The sequence below is a fragment of the Colletes latitarsis genome, chromosome 11 (genome assembly GCF_051014445.1).
Source record: "Colletes latitarsis isolate SP2378_abdomen chromosome 11, iyColLati1, whole genome shotgun sequence".
Classification (NCBI taxonomy): Eukaryota; Metazoa; Arthropoda; class Insecta; order Hymenoptera; family Colletidae; genus Colletes; species Colletes latitarsis.
Genome location: NC_135144.1, coordinates 5,939,247 through 5,951,397, shown reverse-complemented (window position 1 = coordinate 5,951,397; position 12,151 = coordinate 5,939,247). Strand labels below are relative to the sequence as shown.

The following is a 12,151-nucleotide window of genomic DNA, read 5'->3' as shown; positions in this document are numbered from 1 at the left end:
GAAACTGCTATATGATAAAAACATCAATGTAAACGAAAATCTCAAATTCATTTATAGACTCTCATCCATAGACTTAAAAGATAAGCATCGAAAAAATGTACGCAAATACTGGTGGTTAAACTAATTAAACCAGTATCTATCACCTACTTTACCTTCTATCCATTAACCCAAGGTTATCCTCCTATAGTCCTCTATCCCCTTATTTCCCCTCTTCTTGCCACTCTAGTATAGTTTTTATTGTGCCTTTTCTATACTAAACTTAGGCATAATAGATTAAGTCCCTCTACTCACATTAGTTAAGTTTATTAAACGGCATTAAGTGCAATACATGTAATCCACACCGAAGATAACGCGTACTCAAATAGAGTCTTTAGTCTGTAAGAATTTATGTTCTTTAAGCCATGTTTTTCCTATTTCTATACGTTTAAGGATTCGTTGTTAAATTGTTGTATCTGTTTGTATATATCTCATAAGGCTTTAATAAACGAATGTTAAAAAAAAGGTAGGGCCTGCTAGAAAGCCTTACTGACAAGTCTACTAGCAGGCCTTCCTTTCCTTTTCTATCCTCCTACTATTCTCACAAACAGACCCCACCGCAGCGAAGCAGTGCCACAGTTTCATTAATAGTCCACACAACTCCTAAATTTTGACTATTTGAACAGTAAATTTTTGTGAAATAAAATAAGCCAGAAACAGTCTTTAATTTTTATTTCAGTGTCTCTGCAATAATACACTTGCAGTTATTATCATAGGATTTTGTTTTTATTTGTATTTATCAGCTTGTTACCAAATAATAAATTCCAACAATCCAGTAGTGTTTTGACATTTTCTATTACTGGTTTATTGACAAATAATTACTTCTTTCTTCTTTTGTTTTTGTATTATGCGAAGATTGATATTCTTTATCTGATGCATTTTCATTTTCATATTAGTAGTTTTTATTCTATGACGAACAGTACACAAAATACAATAAATGTAATGTTATAATATATTTCGAAACACTGGAAAAAGGGATGAATAAATGTGAAATAGTAATAAAATTAAAAATTAATATGTTTCACATAGCAGACACTGTACCTGTGTGGTGGAATATGAGAGACTCAAGTTAGAAATAAACATAAATTATTTATATAACCTTAAGTGTACAGTAATAAAGTCACTGAAACAAAAGAACAAGGTATGAAGAAAAACCAGCGATACCAAGCGTGCTCGGTAAAAAAGAAATGTAATTTTTAAAAATAATGGGGTGTGTCATATACAACTGCACGGTCGCCAGGTTGAAACAAATCGCAATGGTGTCTTGCAGACAGTGCGTGTCGATCAAGATACGTATCAGCATTTAATCTTGAGGTCGCATACAAATCGTTGTTATACTGTCCGAGAATAAGCACAGCGTCGACAAACTTACTTGTCGACATCATCGTTCCTCGCTAACAATGTGTTATTAATCTTACATTTAAAAGTAGAAGATAGTAAGAAAATAAAGCTATTTGCAAAAGTCAAGTTCTAATATAGCCTCGTTTACTGAACATTACTCTTCAACCTTGCTTGATACAGTTATTTTATTGTGTTAATAAATACAGTACAAAATGCTAGAGACTTTGATCTTTGTACGTTTCAATAATTTCTGTTCTTTTTGTGTCATGTATGAAATTTTAGTATCCCTGTTTGCAACGAAGAGTAACAATATCGAAGTATTTTCTGAGTACATAAAATGCTTATTCATCATGAATTTAACAAATAAACAGTTTTATTTTATTGTTTATCGCAGGGAACCGTTCACAAATTACATCACGTTAAACCGTTCCACCCTGTCACATACTGTCAAGTTTAGAAACAACACGTAAATATGAAAAGTCTAATTGGAAAGAAAATTTTTATTTTTTAAGTGTCGATTAATGTGTAACTTAAATCCTACTAAACTTTTAATATAATTGAGTTAGAAGATGTCAAAGGAAATTTGACGACGACGTTACGTTGTATTTGATTTGACCCTTGACCCCTATGTCACGAATTGTCACGTTTCTTTGATCTCCCACTTTCAAGAACGTGACGTAATTTATGAATGGCCCCTAATCAGGAAAAGAAAGTAATTCTTAGAATATGCGCATAAGTTGAATGCGCTAACTTTTTTACAATCGTGTCTGTAATCACGCTACCACAGACTGGATTAGTGACGTCGTTGGTGAAGCCAGAGCAAAGAGCCAAGGTAGGTCAAGGTGATACTTACCTACCTTGGCAATACCTGACATAATACTACATAACCGCTGACCAAGATTGAGCTTTAAGGCGTATTGCGGTTTCTTACTGCGTAGGAACGAAACGTTTATCATTATTTAACGACTTCAATACTATTTACACTGAAAAGGCTAATTACAAATGCTCCATTTACTGTAAGTCGTAAAATCTGCAGACACTCTATAAATTACAATATTATGAATAACACCGGAGCTTCGGTAATCTTTAGGTATTTGTGTTAATTTATCAAACTTAGAAGTATTTAAAAAATAATAGTTCATTATATAAAATATAATTAGATGAAAATCGAATATACGAATATATATATTTTTTTAACTTATCAAAAGTTTAAAATTTTATATTTCATTTTTTTTAATATAAACGATTGTAATGATCGGTAAATAAATGCATTTCGCCGTGATATTTTAGTAAGTTATGTATATAAATTATTATTAACGTGGGTGTCAAGAGTTTCGAATCGTAAAAATAGCGAAGTTTTTAGTTTCGAGAACTCTGGAAATTTTTGAGTCTCGAGTGTCCCACTCCTAATTTTTACGGTTTGAATGTAAGTACGTATATTTATATTTCATTTAGTTGATGACTATTTAAATCACCGTCATCGTGCGCCCACACATGTACGCAATTCGCATACGTTAAACACTTGACCAGACATTATCAAACATAAAAACGTTTAATTGTTTATATCTCATAAGAGAAGGTTGTAAAATGGTAGACGACTTTTTGATTTCTCTTCATACGAGAAATTAGCGTAATTCGGTTAATTCAATTGTTTTGAAATACGCTGTACATCGTAAGTATACTAAAGTGTACAAAAATTATTCCCATTGCTATACAGGATTTGATGGAAAATATTTTAGAGGATGATTCTACAGAAACCAAACAAATATTAGAAAAGATATAGAAAATGTTTATTTAACTCTTTTTATGTAAAATTTAAATCTCTTTAAGATTTATTTGAAATATTATTTATAATGTTTCCAATACATACATATCTGAAAAACCAATAAAAATAGCATTGGTTATCAATGATGGTAATTAGATTTTTAACCTGTTATTGCGATTTTAAAAATTACAAGTGCAGGTTTATGCGAAGTATACTTAGAATAAGTTGTAAAATTAGAGATTGTCAGTGTGTGCTGATTTTTGAATCGATGTTGATCAAGTTTGGCCCAAAAGATCATTTTTATTTAAAACATCGAACAGAGTAGACATGCTTGAATTCTATATGTTTACAATAAAACGTACAGAATTTTACGAATTTATTTCAAAAAACGTGTACACTCTGTGTGTGTAGATTTTTTGATTGACTATATACATATACCTATAATTTGTTTTCTAATAATTATTACAATGTTTTACTTACTTTTTACTGTCGTCATTTGTGCGAACAGATTTGGCATCATCTCCCGCGTCGTCCAACAAATCACTACCGTCGCTGAAATAAAAATCCACGCATTAGTTACGAGCAATCCTAAAGTTCTTTGAAAAATATTTATACTCGGTCAAAAAAATCTTTACGAACGTTTTGTTCGTTACTCTGATGGGTTATAATTTTCATTCAATTCTTCGTAAGTAAACTTTCATGTTATACATGCGTTTGAAATTGTGCAACTTACTATTGCAACAGAAATAAATATCTTACAATTATTAAATCGAAGACGCATGAAAATTTAACAAAATTATATCATTAAGTACTGTTTAAGTAGCGTTGTCATTTATTTTTGTATACTGTCAACTAATTTTGCAGTCACGTTAGGTGTAATACATTTAATATGTACAATTGTTATTTGTTGTATGTAAACATACACATATTTTAAGTTTTCATTTTATATACATGTAAACTTTTATTCACAATATATAAAAATCTATATAGTTACATGCACATATTTATAATTACAATTGAACATATGTGTGTAAAAATATACATATACAGGGTGTTCGGCCACCTCTGGGAAAAATTTTAATGGGAGATTCTAGAGGTCAAAATAGGACGAAAATCAAGAATATCAATTTGTTGATAGAGGCTTCGTTAAAAAGTTATTAATATTTCAAGTTTCGCCCGTACTGAATTTTTTTTCTCGAAAATGCACAGGATTTCGGGGGTATATCTATTCACCAAAAATGATTGTAATTGACTCCCGCAACCGAAAATAATTCTTCCAGAACGATTTGAAATTTTTTAATTTTGTCGAAAAATTTAGACACCTACCCCCTGTAGATTTTTCTTACAAATTCGTTTTTGATTTTTAATAATTTTATTTGACGCCCTACAGAAAAGTTGTCTAATACTTTTTTGTAGGTACCCATGAGTTCTACTTCAGAAAAAAGTTTCATTGAAATATATTCAGTATTGCAGGAGTTATGGCTGTTTGAAAATTGGACCATTTTTATGGGGGTTTTCTCACTATACATGGTCAAGGAACAATTTTTTCAATATTGCTAGAATTTCTACATATTCCCCACTAAAATACGCGTTGTTTGCATTTTGAAAAACTAAAATCCTCCAATCCGTTCAGGAGTTATGACATTTTGCAACCGAAAATAATTTTCCCAGAACGATTTGAAATTTTTTAATTTTGTCGAAAAATTTAGGCAGCACCCCTCTGTCGATTTTTCTTAAAAATTCGTTTTTGATGTTTAATAATTTTATTTGACGCCCTACAGAAAAGTTGTCTAATACTTTTTTGTAGGTACCCATGAGTTCTACTTCAGAAAAAAGTTTCATTGAAATATATTCACTATTGTAGGAGTTATGGCTGTTTGAAAATTGTACCATTTTTATGGGGGTTTTCTCATTTTACGTGGTCAAGGAACAACTTTTTCAATATTGTTAGAATTTCTACATATTCTCCACCAAAATACGCATCGTTTGCCTTTTGAAACATTACAATCCCTCAATCTGTTCAGAAGTTATGACGTTTTAAAGATTCGTAAGAAAATTCGGGCAGACATTTCTGACCAGAAATTATATTTTCGATAAGGAATTTTTTTCTTGAAACAGAGTAGAATTTCGGGGGTATATCTATTCACCAAAAATGATTGTAATTGACTCCCGCAACCGAAAATAATTTTCCCAGAACGATTTGAAATTTTTTAATTTTGTCGAAAAATTTAGGCACCTACCCCCTGTAAATTTTTCTTACAAATTCGGTTTTGATTTTTAATAATTTTATTTGACGCCCTACAGAAAAGTTGTCTAATACTTTTTTGTAGGTACCCATGAGTTCTACTTCAGAAAAAAGTTTCATTGAAATATATTCACTATTGCAGGAGTTATGGCTGTTTGAAAATTGGACCATTTTTATGGGGGTTTTCTCACTATACATGGTCAAGGAACAATTTTTTCAATATTGCTAGAATTTCTACATATTCCCCACTAAAATACGCGTTGTTTGCATTTTGAAAAACTAAAATCCTCCAATCCGTTCAGGAGTTATGACATTTTGCAATCGAAAATAATTTTCCCAGAACGATTTGAAATTTTTTTATTTTAGGCGAAAAAATTTCTAATCGGTATGGAACTTTAAACGTTAATAAGTTTTTAAAGAAGTCTCAATCAAAAAACTGGTGTTCTTGATTTTCGTCTTATTTTGACCTCTAGAATCTCCCACTAAATAGGGGTGGCCGAACGCTTTGTATATTTATTTATTTGAAATTAAAAAAAAAAGAGAAATGTCAGTACCACGGAATTCTATAAGTTCCCAATTCTATTACAGTGCAAGAAATCCACCGTTTCGATTTTTACAAAATTATTAATTTGGTTATAGAATAGAGTATCGTTCGTTTGGTTCGATTACCTCGGGCAGGGCATATTGTAGCGGCATAATAATTGAGGAAGACTTATTCAAACCCTGAAACGTCAAAACATGGAGAAACCAGACGCGTAGCACTGAAACAATTTCTTCGACGTGCACCCTTGCAAAAGGGTGTTACCCCTTTGAAGTAGAATTTCGCCAAGTTTTGCACGCGTACAGCTTCCTCGCACTTTTTGTCTTGAGAATTCCCAAAGGTATGCTTAGGCTCCTTATTTTTAGAAGGACACAGTTTTTATTTCACCTACTATTAGGTAATTGTATATAAAATGAGCGAGTAATCACAAAGGCGTAAAGTTTCGTACATCTTGATTATTAAAAAATATTGTCAAATGCTATTTATCTATTTAAAGCTGGTAAAACGTGCAGAATTGTAAAGTCAGGAAAAACTTTCTTTCGAACGTATTTCTTTCTTGTTTAGAGAGGAAGAATGATTGAATAACTCATGAAGCAGAAAGTTAAATATACACTGCCACGCTGAAAGTATTTGATTATGCGTCAGGTACAATAAAAATTTGTTTTTATCCACTGAAAGACTGAATGTAAATATATAAATACATTACGCAAAAATTGATTTAAAATTAACGTTTCATTTTGTATTGTTAGGTCCTCTTCAAGTACATTTGGTTCGAAGTTAGATAACCACAAGTTATCTAACCATCTATTGTGTATAAATCTGGCTAATGGCACTGCCCTAAGGAACTCCCACTTAAATATTACGAATGTCTGAAACTTCGTTTTAGATTTTGACAAAAAATGTTTTGTAGTATCACGTGGAAAAGTTGTGTTTAATTTTATAGAAAAAGCTTTTGTGCCAAGCTTTATCAAACGCTTTGTCTACTTTTTATTGTTGAAGATAAAAGTGATTTTATTTATAAGAAACTTTCTTCTAAATTTATTTTTTTGACATAATGTCTCGCGCAACTATCCAGTTAATGGAAAAGTATTTGATTTTAACTGTTTCGTTTTTGAAGAAAGCGTTTTAGCGATCTTGCCATTTATTAATCCGAAATCGAGGGCGTTTTATACGGATACTATTACGGATACTCGTGTCAGCGAAAAATTTTTCAACTTCATTTGGTTCTCGTAATATTTTGGATCGAGTGCCCATATTGGAAAGTAGAAACGGAAGTCGAGAGTTCGACATTTGAGATCGCGATTGGTCAAACGGCAACGGTCGTTCTTGGTTCAAACTTTACGGTTATGAACTCGTTTTATGGTCTCCAAATTGGGTAAATTCCGGCCAGAGGTAGTGCGGCTATAGCAGTTACTAAAGGCAATTTCAACCAGCCACTTCCCGGGGGACGCAAATCTTCGGTTCTGTTAATGATTAAGTTAACCCTTTGAGCTGGTAACCGACACCTTGATTGGTAATTACTCGGAGTTGCTGCCATTTAACAGGAAACGTCGTGGAACACGGCGTCAACGAGAACCTGGAGGGTGAGGCGGGACGGAAAGATATTTGTAGATGGAAATGTCAGTCTTGAATACATTTGGGAGGCTTCGCTTCGACGTATTCTATACGGGTACCGGGTTAATGTGTAACAGACCGATACTGTACGACTTCCACCTACGCGTGTAGTCGAACTGACTTTATGCAGAATAGAGAGGTTGTCATACTGTAACATTGTTTCACATGGAATGACCGATTTCACAAAGAAAAGTGTTAAAAATCGCCGATTTTTGGCCTTGGTTGTGCAAGACAAATTCTTTCATAATATTTTTACACATTCTTAGGAACAAAAAGTGTAATATCCATTTTGTCAGGAAATGAGGAAAAAGTTATGAGAAGTGCGTTTAAACAGTGGATTATATCGTGATTGCAATTCATTCCGTATTTAGTTTTTCTAGAATTTTTCCTTAATTTTACAAATTCTAACGGTCGTAACGCTTTCTTTGCTTCTCATTTTCTATTAGTAACCTGCGTATTATTATATTAACATTAGAACTACCGACAATTATAGTGTGTTTATTTGTAGTGATGAAATTAAAACGATAGATACGTGAAAAAATGTGCAATGCAATGGAAATAAGTGTTTATTAATTCTCTTATAGGAAAATTACGGTAAATTTTCCAAAATTCAGTCGAGTAAACCTTTTATGATTTTTATTAGAAATTACGAATGTGTCATTTTGACTGCTTCTAGTGTTAAGCGTGCACAGAAATAGGAGTCAATAATGTCAAATGATCGAGTAACATTTTCGTATGAGAAATTTTGTTTCAAGTATAATACTTTTTCACTTAGGGTATTTCAAAGACAAACTGTTAGTATTGACCCCAGTCTTCCATACCCAAGTATCCTGATTATTAAACAATCCTGAGTATTTTAATTATTATTATTATTAATATGACATTTATGTTTGGAGACTGCCGAAAAATTTGTGACTGTTGTGGTACATTATACAGGGTGAATAAGACAAAATAAGACGAAAATCAAGAATATTTTTTGATTGAGGCTTCGTTAAAAAGTTATTAACAATTAAATTCAAAAATTTCAAATCTTTCTGGAAAAATTATTTTCAGGTGTGGGGGTTAATTACAATCATTTTTGGTGAATAGACGTATCCCCAAAATCCTACGTATTTTCAAGAAAAAAATTCGAGTAGCTGCTGAAATTTTTAGGTGAAAAAAAAGTTTCAAATAATTCCAAAAAAATTATTTTCGGTTGCAGGGATCAATTACAATCATTTTTGGTCATTACACAGACCCTCGAAATCCTACGCGCTTTCGAGAAAAAAATTCCTTACCAAAAATCTAATTAAGTGCCCAAATTTTTCGATAAAAAAAAAAAATTTCAAATCGTTCTGGAAAAATTATTTTTGATTGCAGAGGTCAATTACAATAATTTTTGGTGAATAGATATACCCCCGAAATCCTACCCACTTTCTAGAAAAAAATTCGAGAAGGTGTGAAATTTTTCGACGGAAAAAAAAATTTCAAATCGTTTTGGAAAACTTATTTGTGGTTGCGGGGGTCAATTACAATCATTTTTGGTGAATAGACATACCCCCGAAATCTTGCACATTTTCGAGAAAAAAAATTCAGTACGGGCGGAACTTTAAACGTTAATAACTTTTTAACGAAGCCTCGATCAACAAATTGGTATTCTTGATTTTCGTCTTATTTTGGACTCTAGAATCCCCCATTAAAATTTTTCCCAGGGGTGGCCGAACACCCTGTATAGGATCCATTCTCTTGTATTATAAGCATTATGATTAGGGTCATTATCTTGTAAAAAAATATAATCGTCCTGTAGTTGCATTTTATTTGCACTAGCTTGAAGGTATTCCTTTAAAATATTTATATCCAGAATGGGCCGAAATTCGTAGTACAACCGAGCAAGGAGTAATTCGACGTGAAAAAATGAGAAATATATTTTGCATAACATTTTTTTATCCGGGGCTCCATTTTCGAGAAAATCGACTTCATTGTTTGTTCATTTTTGTGAGCAATTTAGTTGTCGCCTATTCTTCTATCGCAGTTTTCTCCGTCCGAAATAGTGTTTACGAACATTATTAAAGCAGTACAAAATGTTTCTACTGATAATTAATTTTGTATTCCTTATTACTCCTTTCTGTTGCAATACTACAATACAATTTTACAAATATTGTTGAAAATGTCTTCCTCTTTGCTGTATGCACCAGTTTGCTCAACGAATTAATGATATACCAATAAACTATAATTTCTATCGTAAAAAGAACTATCTAGTAAATCGAACGGAGAATGAATGACAACTAAATCGTTCACAAAAGTGAACAAACCATAAAGTCAATTTTCTCGAAAACGGAGTCCCGGATAAAAAAACGTTATACCAAATTTTGTACTAATTTTTTCACATAGAATCACTTCCTGCTTCGGTTGTACTACGAATTCCGGACCATCTTGTATAACATAGAATTTTATTTAATTCATATTTAATATTTTAATTATAATTATAATATAGAATTTGCAAGGTGGTCTATGCAACTTGTGCACCTTTATAACTTCCAAAGTATGCATTGTTCAACAAAATTTTGTATAAAAAAGTTGCATGGTTGAAAGGGGTACATGTATTTATCTTTTTTGTAAGTGAAGGAGTTTCGAAGATTCGAAGGTCACCTTTCTCTTTTTAAATGGAATATTATATTTTTTATACCAAAATATAGAAGATTATCAAATTCTGAACCTAATAACTAAATTTCACTTTATTTCTTAACAATGTTTATTGTTCTGCAGAAATCTATAAGATTGAGTCTCCAATTTGATATTTCATGAGGAAAATTTTCAAGAAATAAAGTGAAATTACTCATTAGTTATTAGGTTTAGAGCTAATAAAGATCAACACGTTTATACTCAGAATTCGATATTCTTCCATATTTTTGTATAAAAAGCATAGCATTACATTTAAAGAAACAAAATTGACCCCCGAATCTCCGAAACGTCTTCACTCATAAAAAAACGAATGCACTACATAACATACCCCTTCGAACCATGCAACTTTTTTATACAAAATTTTTTTGAGCAAAGCATATTTTGGATGTTATAGAGGTGTACAAGTTGCATAGGCCACTCTGTATGTATAACAATTCTTTATTTTATAAATCGTCTAAAATCGACCCCTCTAAATAGAAATAAGTTTAATGAAAAAGTTTCGATAATTAATAGTCGACTTACTGGCACGAGAGCTTCCGCTTCCTAGAAACCGCGACGAATTCGTCGGAAGTATCGGTGGTGGTTGGCTCATGGCTGGGGGTGGAGGATGCGCTGCGCTGGTGATGATGACGATGATGATGGTGACGGTGGTAGTGATGGCCGGAGGCGGGTGCCTGGTCGGGGACCATAGTCGGGGGTGTCTCCATATGCTGGGGCGGTTCAGCCCCCGTTACGACCTGCGGGGTGGTGTCGTTGGTGGTGGTGGTAATGGTGGTAGCGCCGCTGGTACTGGGGGCGGCGGTGGTTGTGTTGTTGTTGCTGGCGGGGGTTGGAGTCAGGCTGAGACCTTCGCCACCCCCCGCCGAGACGGCGGTTACTTCTCCCACCCCCGATCCCGTACCTATGTCGCCGAAGTAAACCGTGGAACAAGAATTTCTGAAAACAAAACAAGAAATAACACGTAAATTGTTAATATCATTGATCGTTTCTTGCAGATTGGCCAAGAAAAGAAACGTACGAATAGGTAAAGAATTGTAACATGTATTTTTCAGATACGACCACCTTGAATTTGTCACAGGGAATTTTTACTCTGCTTCCTTATGTAATAAGGAAACAAAGTCAAGTTTCTCGTGATAAGTAGGGGAGATCGGGGCTAGAAGTTCCGGGGGTAAATTGTTCCGACGGTTACATCTTTAAAATGAAAAAAGATAGCGTTGTGATTCCTACTAAGGCAGCTGAATCCGCGCTGCAAGAAGGACAGAATGTAAAAACCATTGCCAGAGATTTAAACATTTATCATATGATACTCTCCAGATTTATTAAAAAGTTACAAGCCGAAGAAGAAGTCGAAGTAGGTTATAAATAAGAAATAGGTTCGTTCAACAAGTTATTTATATTAGGTTTAAGTAAAGTTGTTATTCATTTATCATTATAATAGATTATTGTTTTTATTTTATTACATTAATGTTTATTCCAAAAATAATATATTTTTTTCTTTCAAAAATATATGTCGTGAACCATTATAAAATTACATTTATGTCACTTCACGCTGTATAAATAGAATTATGTTGGCTTTAATCGATGTGAAGAATGTCATCAAAAACGCAAACGTGCGACTAGTTGGCGTTGACGTTTGAATGTGGCCTTTGAAGGTAGTCGAGTGGCTTGTCCGAATACCAGAACGTTTATGAAAAGAAATATACGAAAAGAAAAGAACAGAATAAAAAGGATTTCCGGACGATAAAGACGCGTGATAGAGAAGTTAAATAATTCTTACAAAGGATTCATCAGTTTCTGTTGATTATTTTTTCTTTTTAATAAAGTTTGTTTGAGTTAATAGTTAATCGTTAATTAGTTTAGAATTTTAAATAATATGAAACGAATTACGAGGTGTTCGGCTACCCCTGGGAAAAATTATAATGGGAGATTCTAGAGGCAAAAATAAAAC

At 32.8% G+C, this 12,151-nt stretch overlaps 1 protein-coding gene across 10 annotated transcripts in view; it reads right to left on the bottom strand.

The window, feature by feature from the left end:
* Positions 1-12,151, bottom strand: part of Cyc (basic helix-loop-helix ARNT-like protein cyc) — a 129,980-nt gene that overhangs the window by 35,679 nt on the left and 82,150 nt on the right. For all 10 annotated transcript variants that reach the window (XR_013080682.1, XM_076777669.1, XM_076777668.1 and 7 more), the window contains 2 exons: positions 10,726-11,139; positions 3,623-3,694 (listed from right to left, as the gene is read on the bottom strand). Coding sequence is in view for 9 of the 10 variants with exons in the window: in XM_076777663.1 (XP_076633778.1) it covers positions 3,623-3,694; positions 10,726-11,139 (486 nt within the window). In the remaining variant the exon portion in view is untranslated. The remainder of the gene's footprint in view (positions 1-3,622; positions 3,695-10,725; positions 11,140-12,151) is intronic.